Below are 19,432 nucleotides of genomic sequence, written 5' to 3'. Positions count from 1 at the left end.
TTAGTAGAGACGGGGTTTTACCTTGTTGGCCAGTCTGGGTAGCCAGGCTGGTCTCGAACTACTGACCTCAGGTGATCCACCCACCTCAGCCTCCCAAAGTGCTGGGGATTACAGGCGTGAGCCACTGCGCCCGGCTTCACTTCATTATTTCATTCAAATGTTATCTTCTCTGAAACACTTTACTTGGCCATTCCTTTTCTTCTTAACACTGAACACTATCTGACATATTATCTACCGTGCTTGTTTATTCTCCGCTCCCCACCGTGCAGAATTTAAACACTATGAAGGCGAAGATTTTCGTCTGTTGTCTTCGCTGCTGTAAAGCCCAACTCCTAGGCTAGGGTTTAAAACTTAGTAGGCACTCATTGGCCACTCTTTGCTCTTGCAGTCCCTAATCAGGCACATCTGTCTGCCCAATCTAGTGGCATCTCTCATTTCCTATTCTCTATTAGAACTGTTTGATTAAAGGACACAGGGCCAGGAACTTAGAACTCAATGTTAGAAAGAGAGCATCTGGGACCTTGGACTGAGCAGGGCAATTAGAATGTAGTAGTTAGTAATAGACTTGCTTTCCCTGACCAATCTCCTTTTCTCCACACAGAACCCAACCTCCAACTGAGTGAACACCGGGGATGCTCAGATAGAGGTAACTCTAGACGTCCCTTTCCTCCTTTGGAATTGTTCTATTCAGATCTGTAAGAATGTAGCAACTGTTTCACATACAGATCTGTTTTAGCACTTGGAGAGCACCTATTATTTAGGTCTTGTTCTGGGCACAGCAAGGACAAAGAGATAAATCAGGACCACCCCCTGCTGTAAGGTAGCTAAGTGGAGGTGAGCCGCAGGTATGATGAGATATACACACAGTAAGTATGACACAAGGTAAGAATTTTAAATGAAAAAAATTCCTGTGTTAAGTCACCTCATCACTTTCATGCTTAGCTTCCCAAACACACATTTGAGTACTGCATCAAGCACCAGAAAGACTTACTATGTCTTTCACAGACAGGGCACAGACATGTAAAATCGTATCTGTGCAAAACCTGTTTCCTTCTGACCACAAGTAGTGTGTTTTGGGATAAAAATATTATGAACTGTAAGTTATAAAGCCTAAATTCCAGCCCTAATTCTGCCACTAAATCACTTTCTAAGTCCTTTACAATTCTAAACTTCTGTAATCAAATCCTTTCCTGATAAACTTGTTTCCCCAATACCTGCAACATAATTTATTCCAGGGTTTCTCATTCAAATTGCTTACATGTGGATCTCCAATATGGCTATAGGTATAACAAACACGTTAAAAAAAAAGAAAACTTGTCTATCAACAGGCATCTCTATTGGCTTTATTTTATTTTTTGAGACGAGTTTCACTGTCACCCAGGCTGGAGTGCAGTGGTTTAATTTTGGCTCACTACAGCCTCCATCTCCAGGGTTCAAGTGATTCTCCTGTCTTAGCCACCTGAGTAGCTGGGTCTACAGGCTTGCGCCACCATGCCCGGCTAATTTTTGTATTTTTAGTAGAGACAGGGTTTCACCATGTTGGCCAGGCTGGTCTTTAACTCCTGACCTCAAGTGATATGTCCACCTTGGCCTCTCAAAGTACTGGAATTACAGATGTGAGCCACTACACCTAGTCAATTGGCTTTAAACTAATGTAATATAAGCATGTTAATTAAAAGATAATAGATAATTAAAATGGAGTAAAAAACAAGCATGACTCTTTCTTTGCATTATTTCTTAAACTTGTTTCTGCTTTTCTATTTTTACTACTAATACTCCTAACATCTCATCTCAGTATTTACTGACCTACTACTGACTGCTCCTTCTGCCTTTCTAATGTATAGCGAATACTGTTGAATAACAGTATTTTATAGTACTTTCATATCACTCTGTCCTTAAAGATTTAATGGCTCTCCAGTTTATCAAATTCTAATTCTTGCCTGGGATTCACAATTATTTCACATACATCAATCTTGTTTCCCCAATTATGTAAGATTCAAGAGGCAGGAATTGTAAAGTTTTTCCATATCCCTCAGTTAGTAATGTTTTTGTGTGCAAAATTAATTTTGTAATTTAATTTGCAAATAATAAATAAAAAAATTTGCCAAAATTTATCACCAACTTGCCTATGTTTATAGGGATAATGTTTGTAACTTGGGAAAGTGTCATCGAAGTAGTATGTACTTTTTTTTTTTTTTTTTTGAGACGGAGTCTCGCTCTGTCACCCAGGCTGGAGTGCAGTGGCACGATCTCGGCTCACTGCAACCACCGCCTCCCAGGTTCACGCCATTCTCCTGCCTCAACCTCCTGAGTAGCTGGGACTACAGGGGCTGATACCATGCCTGGCTAATTTTTTGTATTTTTAGTAGAAACGGGATTTCACCTTGTTAGCCAGAATGGTCGTGATCTCCTGACCTCGTGATCCACCTGCCTCGGCCTCCCAAAGTGCTGGGATTACAGGCGTAAGCCACCGTGCCCAGCCTTTTTTTGTTTGTTTGTTTTTGTTTTGTTTTTGAGATGAAGTCTTGCTCTTGTCCCCCAGGCTGGAGTAGAATGGTGCAATCTCAGCTCAGTGCAACCTCCGCCACCCGGGTTCAAGCAATTCTCCTGCCTCAACCTCCCCAGTAGCTGGGATTATAGGCGCCTGCCACCACGCCCGGCTAACTTTTGTATTTTTAGTAGAGACAGGGTTTCACCATGTTGACTAGGATGGTCTCAAACTCCTGACCTCAGGTGATCTGCCTGTTTGGCCTCCCAAAGTGCTGGGATTACAGGTGTGAGCCACTGTGCCCGGCCAATTATGTACATTTTTTTTTTTTTTGAGACGAAGTCTCATTCTTGTCCCCCAGGCTGGAGTGCAATGACGCAATCTCATTAGTAGTATGTACATTTTTGAGAAGGCAGCCTTAGTTTAGCGATGCTGTTTAAAAAAGCAACTCTTAAGACAAAGGTAAAAAAATACAACGTGCCGGGCGCAGTGGCTCACGCCTGTAATCCCAGCACTTTGGGAGGCCGAAGCAGGCGGATCACGAGGTCAGGAGATCGAGACCATCCTGGCTAACACGGTGAAACCCCGTCTCTACTAAAAATACAGAAAATTAGCTGGGCGTGGTGGCGGGTGCCTGGAGTCCCAGCTACTCGGGAGGCTGAGGTAGGAGAATGGTGTGACCCCGCGAGGCGGAACTTGCAGTGAGCTGAGATCGCGCCACTGCACTCCAGCCTGGGCGACAACAAAGCAAGACTCCGTCTCCAAAAAAAGAAAAATACAACGTATATAGTATGAAGAGAAGTAAAAAACAAAGTGAAGCTCCCTAATATATTGATATGAGAAAATACCAAAAATGTTAAATGAAAAAACAAAGGTACAAAATTGTTAAATAATATGGTTTCATTTGTGTATAAAGGGGGATAGAGAATGGCATAGTCATATCTGCTAGTATATACATAAAAAATTTCTGGAAGGATGTAAGCAAGCTGGTAACAGTGGTTACCTGCTTTGGGGAAGGTGATAGGAACTGGGTGCCTGATGAAAGGATGGAAAGATTTGTCACAGAATAGCTTTTTATATTTACTGATTTTTTAACTATATGCATTTTTTATTGAAAACATGAATTTAAAATGCAAAAAAGTACATATTTTAATCAAAGGCACAGTAACGTCTACCCAATTATTCTTAGCATATGACAAGCAAAATATTGTATTGTCAATGTAAAAATTTTATCATTGTAATATATATAATGTACTATTCTTATATCTGTATATTACATGTAAAATATCTAGAACAGTGACAGGCACATGGCAGTTGCTCAATAAATATTGCTATAATCAGCAAGAGATAAAAGGCTGCAATCAAAAACAGAATAGGGGAGCTACTTGCTTTCTATCATTTTCACAGCAGTTTAGGTCCTCATATATATCCTATGAAAAATATGTGTTTCTTTTTTTCTGTTTTTTTGAGACAGACTCTCACTCTGTCGCCCAGGCTGGAGTGTGGTGGCGTGATCTCCGCTCACTGCAAGCTCTGCCTCCTGGGTTCAAGCAATCCTCTGCCTCAGCCTCCGGAGTGGCTGGGATTACAGGCAACCGCTGCCATGCTCGGCTAGCTTTTTCTTTTTCCCCCCAATAGTGGATGTTTATTTTGTAATTAAAAATTATTACTGGAAGGAAGACATGTGCTTTGGTGGGGTACCTGCATGGGTGAACAAGAACATGAGAGTGTCCAAGAAATAAATGACCAAGTCAAGAAGCTCTCGTAGAGATTTATTTAGTGTGAGAAATATGAGAACAATAGTTGTAAAGAACAAATCAATAACCAGCAGTGTGCATTTTGGGAAACCAAAGAACTTCTTCAAATTTCTGAGTACACAGAGGGTACCTGCCTGGGAATTTAAATGTCTAAGGAAAATGGGAGATGATTAAGAGTTGGTGTGGCCTAGTCACACCAACATGTATTTATTACATCCTGCTCCTTTCTAGTTGACAGGAAAGAAAGTTGCTGTGGGAAGAGAAGGGATAAATACTGAAGGGATTTACTAAATAAATGTCCATCACAGAGTTTTCCTTTTTTTTTTTTTTTTTTTTGAGACAGAGTCTTGCTCTGTCACCCAGGCTGGAGTGAAGTAGTATGTTCTCAGCTGACTGCAACCTCCACCTCCTAGGTTCAAGTGATTCTCATGCCTCAGCCTCCCAAGTAGCTGGGACTATAGGTACATGCTACCATGCCAGGCTAATTTTTGTATTTTTATTAGAGACAGGGTTTGACCCTGTTGGTCAGGCAGGTCTCAAACTCCTGGCCTCAGATGATCTGCCCACCTCAGCCTCCCAAAGTGCTGGGATTACAGGAATGAGCCACTCCACCCAGCCCAGAGTTTTACTTGTTCCTTAGAATTAAGCTGGAAAGGGAGGGCCAATTATTAGAACAACTATAGTCAAGTTGAGAAGACCTCAAAAAAGTCAAGCTTAGACTTCAGATTTTTCCATAGAAGAGGAAAAGATACTAGGTTTTAGGGTAGAGAAAGCCAAATCCAAAGAGTAGTTGCAGGAGGAAGGTGCTGTTAGAAGGAGGATATAGAGACATTCTCGGGGGGGAACATATGGTGACTGACCCATGCACACAAAGGGGGCCTTAGCGAAACTGCAGAGGACTGATCCTTAAACCAATCACATCTTTGCCAATCTCTGTCACCTGTGGAAGAGCAAACAGAGGAATCAGTTAGAGATTTGTAAGGTTGAGAACTCTAGAAAACTTATTCCCTATACCCTCAATGGGCGTAGTAGACAGGTATTTGGGTGTTCGTCACTGACTGGCAAACAGCAGTGGGGAGATGCTCTAGCTTTCTCCAGTGTCACTGCCTCAGGGAGCAGGGGACAAGCACAAGAAGAAAAAAACAACCACCATGTTTCTTTCTTTTTCCCCTTCTCTCAATATCCTAGATACATTTATTGAGGACAGTACTTACTGTGGTGACCCTACAGATTTGACCTTTGAACTCAGGGGAATAGCAGGCCCCACTGAGTGGACACTTTTCCACTGGCTTTCCACGGTAGATGGGCCGATATGATGCAGCACAGATGTCAAAGGGGTTGTGCATGTCATAATTGAGCTGATAGGCATCTGCGGGATTCTTCTCACAGGCAGACAGGATTTTTCGGGTCTAGGAAAAGGAAGGAGTATTTTATTTAGGAGGATGGAAAGCTGCAGACAACACCTCAAAAGGATCCCATCACCATGGTTTGGTAGTTCCGTTGATGTGAGATACAACTGTACTAGGTGAAAAGAGGTCCCAACCTCTGTACTGGATGTATGTGAAGGGTTAACAATCACCATTCCTATTGTATCAAACTTTCCCCTCCTTAATACAAAAGTGGCTCCATAATCTAGACCCACATTCCTCCACCAACTCTGGAGATTATCAGGATCAGGTCCTAGAAAGGGTTAAAACAGACTTCCATCACCCAAAAAGAATGCATTTGGAGGACACAAGTAATGAGATGTGTATGTGAAGCTTTGTGGTGGTTGTGATGGGATATCTGGAGCTTAAGGACAGGACTGGGGTTACTTTCAGGTGCAGTGGAGCTATTCTAGGTTGCACAGCACTCTTAGACAATTGTCATGTCTCAATAAACTATTAATTTTCCAGGAAAAAAGGAAGCACCAAGTCAGGAAGTAAACAGAAGGTAGCATTCTGTTGGCTCTTTTTGTTGAATGTTGTTATTTACTGCTTTGTTTCAGAGGCAAGGACCTTGGTCTGTTCCCTCCATGTAAGAGTTGATCTGGCTTCCCTATGGTCACTGAAGGAGCTCCATCTACCTGTTGCGCCACCTCAGGCTTGGGCCCGAGTTCTAGTAGGCGCCGAGCAAAGGTGGCAGCTGTCTTGAAGTTCTTGAGCTTGAAGAAGAGATTGAGGGCTGTACGCAGCACCAGGATCATGTGCACAGGCTGCAGGTTTGAGTGGGTGAAATAGGCTGCCATCTGGTGGACAGAAAGAGGAACACATGCCAGGTTGATGCTACACCTGGTAGAGGTCATTTCTAAGCTGCTACACATGCACAGAAAACACAACACAACACAACAGGATGGGTTATAAAGCAGAGAGGTCTTCTGCCTCCTAGGTATGGAGGACTGGTGAGATGAGGAAGTAGGGTGAAGAAATGTATCCTCCCCTCATAGAAATGAAGGGCCTAAATTTCTCTTCGTCCCCACTCAGATCTGGGTTTGAAATTAAAAGAATTCAAACCTAGTGAAGGGTGAAGGGAAGGACGTCTCTGTTGTACTCAGGGTCCTATAGATCTTACCTCACATATGCGCTTCTGCTGTTCTAGAGTCTCTTTGGGCAGCTTCTTCCTTTCTATCTCCATGGACAAACCCACAATGTACTCACGGCAAATGGTGATGAGCTGCTGGGCCTGTAGAGGAGGCAGGTGGTCAGGATACAGAGACAAGAATGTGGGAGTGCCCAGAACTGGGACAGTGGCTAGACCCTCTTACCTCTGCAATCTCTTGTTTATTGTCCACAACAAGAAGTGGCACACTGAGAAGGATGGAACGGAATTTTTCCACAGCCTCCTCAAATTTGCCAACTGTGGTGAGCTGGTAGCACAGCTGCAACCGTTGGATGAGGTCATTAAGCTTCAGGCCCACAGCTGGTACACCATTCTTCAGCCCTGCATCCTTCCTGGAAAGGGAAAAGTAGGAAGAAGACGGGATAGTCAGTAGCCAACTAGGATCCAATTTCCTTTTCTGGCAAACATCCTCATAGCTACCCTCCTGTCTCCTGTCAAAAGTAGCTGCTGTCAAAGACAGCAGATGTAAACCAAACCCCATAGAGTAACAAGCCAAAGATCTTTTTTTCTACTGGAAAACCCTAGCTCTGAAAGAATTCTGACTATGTCACTGAGGCTACCATCTGAAATATCGACCATAACTTGGAACAGATGAAAGCAAAGAGCGAAGAGCCTTACCAGTTGCGATTAGGATATCCATACATGGGGGGTAGGCAGGGCAGAGCCTGATAGGTTGTGCGGCCTCGGGCATATGTCTGTAGGAACAGTTGCTTGTAGGGGCCAAACTGGATTACCCCTACTTGGTCATGAAGGAGCTGGAACAGAAGGAAAGAAACAAGGATTTTGGCCCTGCTGCATAAAAAGCTACTTTTCCTTGGGCAAGGTAATTAACTTCTCTGTTCACGTTTCCTCATCAGTAAAATACATTTAATTGTAAGATCTACCTCATTTAATAATACCTATTAAAGTGTTTAGGATAGTGCCTGGCACATAGTGAACATTAAATAAACGTTAGCGGTTATTGCAATGTTATCATTATTGTTGTTGTTATAACAATACTGGCTTAGTGTTCAAAACAGACCTCTGCTTGGGAAGGGGTACTTATCTCACTGATGTGAGCCAGAAAGCAAGCTATAAATGGGTGGAAGATGACTGAAGGATCTGCCCTAAAAGATTACTAGGCCAAGTGGAAGGCAGATAACAGAAAGTCAAGTGTACTTAACAAAGAGTTTTCATGAAAAATATACACCTTTGCCCTTGCGGGTAGGATAATTTCACTTGATTAAAATGAGTCAACCATCTCCCTGGGACCCTGGGCTAGGCACATTCAAGAGGAAAAGCCAAGGTTACTTACCCGCATGGCTGTTTCGAAAGAGCCTGCCAGGATGTGATCAACTGGAAGCTGAGAGTTATTACACCAGATCTAACAAGAAACAAGAAAACCCAAGCCAAGTGAAACTTTGTTCTTCTCTATTCTCCAACACCTGTTATACACTAATCGAGTATTAGCCACTCATCCCTGCTGGTTTCTTCCTGCTTACCTGAGTTGGACTTGTTCCCTTGGTTGGGGGCACAAAGAAACCATCTTCAGCCCCACCAGCTGCCCCAGGGGATATATCCTAGGGGAAAACCAAAAATGGAGTATTGAGTAATTTTTTTTTTTTTGAGACAGGGTCACACTCTGTCACCTAGACTGGAGTACAGAGGCATGATCTCGGCATACTGCAACCTCTGCCTTCCATGCTCAAGCAATCCTCCAACCTCAGCCTTCCGAGTAGCTGGAACCACAGGCACAAGTCACCACACCTGGCTAATTTTTGTATTTTTTTTGTAGAGATGGGGTTTTGCCATGTTGCCCAGGCTGTTCTCCAACTCCTGAGTTCAAGCGATCTGCCTGGCTCAGCCTCTTAAAGTGCTAGGATTACAGGCATGAGCCACCGTGCCCAGCCAAATTGAGTAATTTTTTAGGCCATTCAAGCACTTTGTTCTGTTGAATCTAGAACACAACCATTTACATTGTTCCCTGCCTCCACTGAGGAAGAGGGGTGATAGTTGTGGGAGAAGACTGCCAAAAGAGGAGCCACCTCACCAGTGACAAAATGACTTATCAAAAACTCCAGGTGCTGCCTTCTCATAAGCTGCTGCTGGAAGAACGCTGATTACCTCATTCTTCTTTCTTTCAATGGGAGTTAAGCATCAGATTAGAGATAAGTCCTACATCCTCTCCTCTTTGAGCATATCAGGACAGATGGAAGTGACAAGGCCACTAACTTTGACTCTCTCATGCTTCCTGCTTCTTTTACTTTTAAAAATAGAGACAGGGTCTTGATATGTTGCCCAGGCTGGCTGGTCTTGAACTCCTGGGCTCAAGCAATTGTCCTGCCTTAGCCTCCCAAAGTGCTGGGATTACAGGCATGAGCCACCGTGCCCAGCCATCTTCCTTCTTTCAAATGGGAGATAAGCATCAGATTAGAAGGAGGGTCTAGTCCCCTTCCCTTCTGGAGACTTTAGGATAGTGGTGGGGGACAATAAGGCCTCTAGCTTCCACAGGGAGATATGGAGAGAACCTTCTAAGGGTACAAATTCCACATACCAGCTCAGGAGGGAGCTCCAGATCTTCTTCTACATCCCAGCCACCTCCTTCTTCCTGTCCCTTGCCAAGAGCATCATCCCCCAAACCTTCTGTAGCCTCCACAAACCCATCTGTAAGGAAAATTCAAGCTCAAAACAGATTTGGGCAGTGGCATAATCTTAGCCAAAGAAAGTAAAATCAATCCTAGTTGGTTTCATGGCCTGGAGGTCTGCAGATCTACCCACAACCCAGTCCCAATCCAAGGTGTCCATCGCCCCAGAACAGTCTTAAAACAGCACTTTTACCTTCATCCAATTGTAGCTCTGCATCCTCTCCCCAGCCCTCTGTACCAACAGTGTCAATGTCAATGTCAGCAGCCAGTGCTCCTCCCTTCCCTACAGAGGGAAGGAATAGAACGGAACTGGTTATAGTCCAGCAAGTCTGAGATATGGCCTTTTCTGCAGGCAGGTTAAATCCTTTCAAAAACAGGTGCCAAGCTTCTGCCTACTTATTACTTATTTTTGTGTAGTATTTATTTTTGTGGTATATATGTTATACTAACTTGCAGTAGGTTTCACAGAGGGAGGGAATAGAAGACAGATGGAAGGAACTGGCCTTCCTGCTACCAAAAACTGGCTCTTAAATAATTTGTACTTACCAGCCTTTGGCTACCACTCTTGAATTTCTTCCTGAGAGCTTTGCTAAGCTACCACCACTACAATATGTACAAGGCGTCAGGCACAGGGTAGATAGAGGAGGTGGAGGAAAGACCGGGGTTCAGCACAAAATGCTTAAGAGTCTGTTTAGGCTCTTACTCATGTGAAATAAACTAGGAGACCAAGAAAACAGGAGGAGGTTAAGGGTGGAAGTGGTGGAGGGTGGTAGCACACATCTGCCTATACCCACATACCGGAATTACAGGTAGTTGAATTAGTACCTTTAAGATTGTGTCATGAATGATAAAATACTGAACAAAGAACGTGACTACATATATAGTAAAACTTAAGAAAATATACCAAAATATTAACTGAAGTTATTGATGGTAGTAGAGGGATCCCTTGTTTTTCTCCCTATTTTCCAAATTTTCTTTAATGACCTGAAAATGCTATTTTAAGTTTTTATGACCGCACCATAAATGACTGGCATTTCAATACTCCATTAGGCTTCATGCAGAAAAAAAGGACAGATTAAACCAAATGCTAATGGTATTCTCTAGGACAGTTCTTCACAAAACAAACAACAAAAGTGGTATGGGAGAAGTAGGTACTTACCTTTGCTGGCAATGGTGCCTTCAAAAAATCCTTTGGATACGGTCAATAAAGGCCAATTGGTATCCAATGGCATGATAGGTGCAGGTGGCTGGAGCAACTTGGCATTAGGGTCAATGTCTGGGATCTGAATAGTAGAAGAAAAGAGGCTAAAAACAAACAGCACTTGGAAGTCACGTAAGGAAAGTTATGGAGCCTCCTTTGATGTCATTTGTTTCTCTGCCTCTCCTGATAACCAGGTGAGAGAGTGATATTCATAATTTTAAACTGTTCTAAGATCTTAGAGTTACTCCTGTAATAAGAGACAATCATGTAAATAAAGACTCACTGTCTCCTTCTCTGGGTCAAATGTTTCCTTTAGGCTCTCAGCTTCTTCATCTAAGCCATGGGTAGCAGCTGTGAGATAGGCCAGGGACTCTGTAGAGAAAACAGACTTTGTGGTATAGGTACATTTCCAAATGCATGTTGCTGGGGTAAGCAGCCTCTGAGATGGTCCCCACAGTGATCACTGACTCCTGGTATTCAAGTTGTTGCATAATACCCACCTCTTAAGTGTGGGCTGGATTTATTAACTAGCTTCTAATGGATAGAACATGGCAGATGTGATGGGATGTTACTTCCTAGATCTGGTTACAAAGATTGTGGCGTCTATCTTGGGGTGCCCTCTTTTGCTCACTTGCTGTAAGGGAAACTAGCTACCACGTTACAAACTTCTTTGGAGAGGGCAACACAAAAAGAAACTGACGTTTCTTAGACAACAGGGAGCAAGGACATGGGGGCTGTCAACAGCCATTAAGTGAGTGCAGAAGTAGATTCTCTCCCTGGTGAGTCTTCAGATACCTGCAGTCCTGGCCAACACTTTGACTGTAGCCTCACGAGAGACCCTGCTAAGCCATGCCACAAATTGTGAAATAATAAATGTTTGTTGTTTTAAACTACTAAATTGGGGGGTAATTTGTTACACAGCAACAGAGAACTAACTAGCTGCTTATCTTTGAGACCTATCCATCAGTGCTGAGAACCTTGGATATCCCTGACTCATCTCTGTTACATCTCAAATCTAGTTACTGCAACAAATCATGTTGTTTCTACCTTCAAAATATATCCTGAATCTGACCAGTGCTCACCCCTCCACTAAGAGCACCTTGGTCCAAACTTCATCTTTCACCTTGTTTGTTCCCTAATATATCTCAAATGCTAATACAATGCTTGGTATATAGTGGGTTCTCAAAAATATCCCTTGACTATATATATGAATAAATGAGTGAAACCTCCAAACTGAAAATAAAGAATAAAATTCTAATGGCATCCAACCATGTGCATTTACTAGGGTGTCTGCTCTAGGCCTTTTAAAATCTCCTATCTTCCTCATGAATAACTATTTTCCTAAGGGTGTTTGGCTGGACTGAATATTCCGGCTGCACCTCGCTTTGGCTTTGAAGAAAATCTTCTAAGCACAGGAGGAACATGTTGTCTCTCCTAAAAAAATGCACAATAAAGAGAAATCCCTCACCGCTGTACACAAATTAACTCAACAAGAACAGAAAAATACTTCCTCAGACCCTGAAAAAGCTGGCAAGTCCCAGATACTTACTCTGCCCACAGTTCTTTAGGATCCGCACACGCTCTGACACATCACCCAGGTATAGGGCATTCTGATAGTGGCCACTCATGTCCTTTCTGATCTCAGCTGCACCAAGTAAGTAAGAGACACCAAGTTAGGTCTTTTCTTTTAAGTTCCCTTTCTCCTTTATTCACCTTCCTCCTTCCCCCAAGAACCCCTCTTCCCATCCTTAGTTTGAGGGCCTCACCAATCTTCATCATCTTGCGAAGTTTTTCTAAATTGCCAGTGATAAGATACAGGAAGGAAAGTTTGTCAAAGTTTTTGGTACGCTGATAGCACATTTCCACAATCTGGTGGTTTCCCTGTAGCAGGGCCACTTCTCCCAGCTTTTCCCAGCAGTTCTTGTCATCCAGTGCTTTGGCTGCTTCCAGAGCAATCTAAAGAATCCCCAGGGTTGTGTTAACAGGTTGAAGGACAATGTGACTCAAAACCAGGGACTCTGCAAAGCATCTGACTCTATATAAATTTCCCAAAGAATTTCTTATACTTTCAATTACTCCTAGCTTTTAGTCTAATTCCATTGAAAATTGGCCAGGCGCAGTGGCTCGTGTCTGTAATCCCAGCACTTTGGGAGGCCAAGGCAGGCGGATCATGAGGTCAAGAGCTCAAGACCATCCTGGCCAACATGGTGAAACCCTGTCTCTACTAAAAATACAAAAAATTTGGCTGGGCATCATGGTGCGCGCCTGTAGTCCCAGCTACTCGGGAGGCTGAGGCAGGAGAATCGCTTGGACCCAGGAGGCGGAGGCTGCAGTGAGCCAAGATCGCACCATTGCACTCCAGCCTGGGCAATAAGAGAGAGACTCCTGTTTCAAAAAAAAACAAAAGAAAAAAAAATCCAGTGAACACATAGAACCCCTTTAGATACAGGGATAGAAATAATCACATCACATTTATCCTCCTCCTCAGAAATTTACTTCTACAACAAAACCACCCAGCAGTTGCTGATTCCACAGAGCCAGTTCTTGCTTAGCTACCTTACTTCCTAACTGCCAGGTATGAAGATCCACAGGGGCTTTAGCAAAGACAGAGGAAATAATACTAGGAAGAAGTTCAGAACTGGAAAACGTTTTCCTAAGCCCTTTTTACCTTAGAAAGCAATGCCTATACATTCTAGGCCTCAGTGCTTAATAGGTACTCTTTCATCTAAGTAGCCAGTCAGCAAGATTAAGTGTCAAGGAAATAATAAGATTTTCAAATTCCATACCATCTTGCTTTTATCCTAGAAGTTACTAAATTCACACTAATTGAGGTTGACGAAAATAGAAATGCTGTGGGAGAAGCAGAGGCAGGTAAAAGTAGAGATGGGCAAAGAGCAACAGGAAGATGGCTCAATGTAACAACTAAAAAAATCCCAAATTTCATTATTCTGGCTAAAGAAGCAAGCCCAGAATAATGCCCTCCCAATGCCACTCTAACCCTCTCACCTCTAAGATAATATGGGGCTGATGACCATATTCCTCTCACCTCAATGTTTCCACACTCCAGTGCCAGACTAAAGCGAGTTTTCTCATCCTTGACAAAATGCAGTGCCACTTCAGGATAGCCCTTCTTCTGGAGATAAGCAATAATAGACTGGCCTACTAGTTTGGCATTCCTCACCATGTGCAGTACCTAGACATTTGGGGTAGGGTTGGGCAAGAAGTAGACATCACTCACAGGAAAGAAAAAAAAAAGAGTGCTGCCTCTCTTAATACTCTAGTTTGCATCCTCACTTCGTACCTCATCATATTTTCTGTTGATCAGGGCCAGCTTGAATTTGAACTCAGTGGGATCAATGGTGAGTACCCGGGGACGACACTCCCTGTCTAGGCAGTATACATTGTTGCCCTTCACCCGTGTAACATAGATGGGTAAATCCAGAGTTCGAATGATCCCGTGGTCCCTAAGAACAGAGGGTAAATGGCACAACTTTCAGTAAGTGAGAGGGAAAATCCATCCTGTGAAGAAATGGAACACACCTAGGAAACGGTCTTTTGTCAAGTGCCATTTGAACAATGATATAGATGGGAAGAGATTCAAAAAAGAGCAGAACTAAATGCCAAATTTATCGTATTCTTTCTATGATGGGGTAGATGGCATGATTTTTCTTTATATACTATTATCCTAGAAGATGAGTAACAGACATGGCTATAGGAATCAGACCTAACAGTTAAATCTTAAGTTCTTATATATAATCAGTAGGTGATTATGGACAGATAACTCCTTTATAAGCTATAACTGAAAGTAGAAGAGAGGTATATGTGAAGAGTTCTGACAAAGAAATAATAAAAAACAGAAAGTATATATATATTTTTGAGATGGAGTCTTGCTCTGTCGCCCAGGCTGGAGTGCAGTGGCGCGATCTCGGCTCACTGCAAGCTCTGCCTCCTGTCACGCCATTCTCCTGCCTCAGCCTCCCGAGTAGCTGGGACTCCAGGCGCCCACCACCACGCCAGCTAATTTTTTGTATTTTTAGTAGAGACGGGGTTTCACCATTTAGCCAGGATGGTCTTGATCTCCTGACCTGATGATCCACCTGCCTTGGCCTCCCAAAGTGCTGGGATTACAGATGTGAGCCACTGTGCCTGGCCAGTTTGATTCTCTTAAAAAGTTACATCTTTATTCTGCAAGATCTGTAGTGATATCCCCTTTTTCATTCATACTATTTTCTTTTCTCTGAATTACCCTCATGAGAGGCTTATCAATTTTATTCAAGTTTTGCCTTTATTGAACTTCTCTATTGTATTTTTGTTTTCTATTTAATTTCTACTATTGGCTTTATTATTTTCTTCTAAGTACTTTCTTTGGTTTAAAAAGAACAGTAACATTTTTGAGATGAGTGCTTGCTAATTTTTAGTTTCTCCTAATATATACATGTAGAACCCAATAATTTTTAGTTTCACCATGTTGGCCTGGCCAACATGGTGAAACCCCGTCTCTACTAAACATACAAAAATTAGCCAGGCGTGGTGGTGCTTGTCCATAATCCCAGTTACTCAGGAAACTGAGTCAGAAGAATCACTTGAACCCAGGAGACGGAGGTTGAAGTGAGCCGAGGTCGCACCACTGCACTCCAGCCTGGGTAACAAAGTAAGACTCCAACTCAAAATAGATAGATAGATAGATAGATAGATAGATAGATAGATAGATAGATAGATAGATAGATGGATGGATGGATGGATGGATGGATGGATGGATGGATGGATGGATGGATGGATAGATAGATAGGCAGATCGAAGGATCAAACTCCTAAAAAATAACATTTGCCAAAGCTGACTCAAAAATAAATAGAAAACACCTATAGTCCTGTAATAGCTAAATAAACTGAATCAAATTTTTAAAATCCTCCCATAGAGAAAGTCCTATGTCCATATGACTTCAAGGGCAAATTCTAACCAATATTCAAGGACGAATTAATTCCAATCTTATGCAAACTCATTGAGGGAACAGAAAAAGACACATTATTTGCTTACTTTATGAAATTCACACAACCTTGATACTAAAACCTAACACGGACAGAAAGAAAAGGGAAAATTACAGGTAATCTCACTTAAAAATATGTGAAAACATCAGCAAAATATTAGCAACCTAAAGCTAGCAATATTTGAAAAGGGTAAAAATATCAAGACCAAGTTAGGTTTATATCAGGAATATAATGTTGATTTAACATAAAAAAATCAGCTGGGCACAGTGGCTCATGCCTATAATCCCGGCACTTTGGGAGGCTGAGGCAGGCGGATCACCTGAGGTCAGGAGCTCAAGACCAACCTGACCAACATGGCAAAACCTCGTCTCTATTAAAAATTCAAAATTAGCCAGGCGTAATTGCTCACGCCTATAATCCCAGCTACCTGGGAGACTGACACACAAGAATTGCTTGAACCCGGGAGGTGGAGGTTGCAGTGAGCTGAGATCATGCCATTGCACTCTAGCCTGGAGTGAGACTCTGTCTCAAAAAAAAATAAAAAATAAAAAATAAAAAAATAAATCAATTTAATTCACTACATTAATCAATGAAAGGAGGAAAATTGTATGACTACCTCAATGCAGACTGAGCATCCCAAACAGGAAATCTGAAATGCTCCAAAATCCAAAAGTGAGCACTGAAATGACACTCAAAGGAAATGTTCATTGGAGCAGTTTGGACTTCAGATTTTTGGATGTGGGATGTTCAATCAGCAACGCAAATACTCCAAAATCAGAAAAAAATCGGAAATATAAAATACTTCTGGTTTCAAGCATGTCAGGTAAGAGATACTCAACCTGTATATGCAGAAAAGTTATCTAATAAAATTTAACATTTGGACCAGGCATGGTGGCTCATGCCTGTAATCTCAGCACTCTGGGAGGCCACGGCAGGCCGACTGCTTGAGCCCAGGAGTTCAAGACCAGACTGAGCAACACGATGAAACCCCATCACTACAAAAAATACAAAAATGAGCTGGGCATGGTGGCATATGCCTGTAGTCCCAGCTACTTGGGAGGCTGAGCTGGGAGGATAACTTGAGCCCAGGAGGCAGAGGTTGCAGTGAGCCAAGATTATGCCACTACACAATGGGCAACAGAGTGAGACTCTCTGCCAAAAATAAATAAATTACATTAAATTAATAAATATATATAAATAAATAAATTCAACATTCATTCAAGGTAAAAAAAAAAAAAAAAACAAAACTCTTAGCAAAAAGAAATAGCAAAATTCCTTCACAGAAAAGGGATATACGTTTAAAAAATCTACTGTAAGCTCACATAATTCTAAGACACTGAAAGTTCACCCTTTAAGTTAGGAATAAGACAAGAATGTTTGCTGTCATTATGTTAACTCAACATTGCTGGAGATCCTAGTCAGTGCAGTAAGACAAGAAAAATATAGTAATATATAAGTACTTGAAAGAGAAACTAAATTGTCATTACCCACAGATACTATGATTATTTGTAAAGGAAATATAAATCCTAGAATTGATAAGAGTCTAGCAAGATTCCTTAAAATAAAATCAATTTTAAATTGATTTTATTGTATTTAAATTGAATTAACTATATTTCTAAATATCAACAAAATTAGAAAATTAAAATTTTAAATAGATATCCATTTACAAACAGAATTTTAAAACCGTCAAGTGTCTAATAAATCTAACCAAAGAAATGCAAGATCTCTATAGAGAAAACTATAAAACTTTATTGAAGGATGTTTCAGAAGACCTAAATGAATGAAGAGCTGCTATACCAAGTTCACAGATTAGGAAATTGAACACTGTAAGGACTGTAAAGATGGTGGTTATCCCCCAACTGATATAGAGATTCAATGCAATTCCAAACAAAATGACAAATGTTTTTGTGTGGAATTTCACGTTACTTTTTTTTTTTTTTTTGAGACGGAGTCTTGTTCTGTCACCCAGGCTGGAGTGCAGTGGCGTGATCTCAGCTCACTGCAACCTCAGCCTCCCAGGTTCACACCATTCTCCTGCCTCAGCCTCCCGAGTAGCTGGGACTACAGGCGCCTGCCACCACGCCCAGCTAATTTTCTGTATTTTTAGTAGAGACGGGGTTTCACCGTGTTAGCCAGGATGGTCTTGATCTCCTCACCTCGTGATCCGCCCACCTCGGCCTCCCAAAGTGCTGGGAGTACAGGCTTGAGCCACGGTGCCTGGCCAAGAATTTCACAAGTTACTTTAAAAACTTATGTGAAGGGCTGAGCCTGGTGGCTGACGCCTGTAATCCCAGCACTTTGGTAAGCCAATGTGGGAGGATGGCTTGAGGTCAGGAGTTTGAGACCAGCCTGGCCAATATGGTGAAACCCCATCTCTACTCAAAATACAAATATTAGCAGGGTGTGGTGGCATGCGCATATAAGGCAGGAGAATCTGGGGAGGTAGGAGAATCACTTGAACCTGGGAGGCAGAGGGTGCAGTGAGCCAAGATTACGCCACTGTACTCCAGCCTGGGCAACAGAGCGAGATTCCATCTCAAAACAACAACAACAACAACGACAACAAAACTTATGTGAAAAGGCATAATTTCCTTGAAAATACCCTAACAACTTTTAAAAAATAAACAAAATAGGATCAGAGTAAGTGTTGTACCAGATGTGAAGATTTATCATAAAGCCACATTATTTAAGACAGTGTGGAATTAGAGCAGAGATAGACCACAGATCCTTGCATTTTTGAAAACATGATTTATGTATGACAAAGATGAGACTGCAGAACAATGGAGAAAGAGTGGTCTTTTCAATAATGCTGCTGAGCAATTGAGTGTCCTTATGGAAAAAGTGGGATTAAGCTTTCTATACCTCACAGCATACATAACAATCAATGTCAGGTAGATTATAGACCTAGATATAAAAAGCAAAGTTACAATGCTTTTACAAAAGAATACAGAAGAATAGTTTTATGATTTGGGAGTCAATAAAGATCTTTAAAATAGGATGAAACCTAATATCCATAAAAAATAAAGATTCATAAACTTAACTACGTTTTAAGACTGACTGTTCATTAAAGGATACCATAAGGAAAATCAGAAGACATGCTACAAAAGGGGAGATACTGGTATTTGCAACATGTAGCCCTGACAAAGGACAGACATTCAAAAAAGAAAGATAATGTAAGACAGATTAAAGATTTGAACAGAATTCATATGAGGAAATCCTACTGGATGGCCAGATGAAAAGGTGCTCAATCTCATTAGGAAACAGAGAACAGCAAAACAAAATTACAAGGAGATACCATTACACATCCATCAGATGGACAAAAATAAGTCTCACCAAACCAAGTGTTGGTCAAGAAGGCAAGAAAGGAAATTTTTTCTTTCTTTCTTTTGAGACAGTGTTTCGCTCTTGTTGCCCAGGCTGGAGTGCAAGGGCACGATCATGGCTCACTGCAACCTTTGCCTCCTGGGTTCAAGTGATTCTCCTGCCTCAGCATCTGGAGTAGCTGGGATTATAGGCACCCACCACCACGCCCAGCTAATTTTTTTGTATTTTTAGTAGAGACAGGGTTTCTCCATGTTGGTCGGGCTGGTCTTGAACTCCTGACCTCTGGTGATCCGCCCGCCTCAGCCTCCCAAAGTGCTGGGACACAGGAGTGAGCCACCGCGCCCGGCCCAAAAGGAAATTTTTATACCAAGCTGGGGGGCATGCAAATTGGTACAGCCACTTTGAAAAGCAGTTTCACAGCTGGGCACGGTGGCTCACAGCTGGGTGCGATGGCT

General features: G+C 42.1%; 1 protein-coding gene across 6 annotated transcripts in view; it reads right to left on the bottom strand.

The window, feature by feature from the left end:
• Window positions 1-4,239: 4,239 nt before the first annotated feature.
• The window catches only part of COPA (COPI coat complex subunit alpha), a 53,285-nt gene continuing 38,092 nt past the window's right edge, over window positions 4,240-19,432 (bottom strand). For all 6 annotated transcript variants that reach the window (XM_074039338.1, XM_005541256.3, XM_005541257.3 and 3 more), the window contains 16 exons: window positions 13,970-14,132; window positions 13,715-13,861; window positions 12,435-12,624; window positions 12,218-12,313; window positions 10,952-11,040; window positions 10,627-10,750; window positions 9,661-9,750; window positions 9,377-9,486; window positions 8,325-8,402; window positions 8,138-8,206; window positions 7,462-7,598; window positions 6,989-7,175; window positions 6,796-6,906; window positions 6,311-6,472; window positions 5,460-5,654; window positions 4,240-5,185 (listed from right to left, as the gene is read on the bottom strand). In XM_074039338.1, the coding sequence (XP_073895439.1) occupies window positions 5,126-5,185; window positions 5,460-5,654; window positions 6,311-6,472; window positions 6,796-6,906; window positions 6,989-7,175; window positions 7,462-7,598; window positions 8,138-8,206; window positions 8,325-8,402; window positions 9,377-9,486; window positions 9,661-9,750; window positions 10,627-10,750; window positions 10,952-11,040; window positions 12,218-12,313; window positions 12,435-12,624; window positions 13,715-13,861; window positions 13,970-14,132 (2,008 nt within the window). In that variant the 3' untranslated portion in view covers window positions 4,240-5,125. The remainder of the gene's footprint in view (window positions 5,186-5,459; window positions 5,655-6,310; window positions 6,473-6,795; window positions 6,907-6,988; window positions 7,176-7,461; window positions 7,599-8,137; window positions 8,207-8,324; window positions 8,403-9,376; window positions 9,487-9,660; window positions 9,751-10,626; window positions 10,751-10,951; window positions 11,041-12,217; window positions 12,314-12,434; window positions 12,625-13,714; window positions 13,862-13,969; window positions 14,133-19,432) is intronic.

This window comes from Macaca fascicularis, chromosome 1 (genome assembly GCF_037993035.2).
Source record: "Macaca fascicularis isolate 582-1 chromosome 1, T2T-MFA8v1.1".
Classification (NCBI taxonomy): Eukaryota; Metazoa; Chordata; class Mammalia; order Primates; family Cercopithecidae; genus Macaca; species Macaca fascicularis.
The sequence above is the reverse complement of the archived record's forward strand: the minus strand, read 5'-3'. Positions and strand labels throughout refer to the sequence as shown.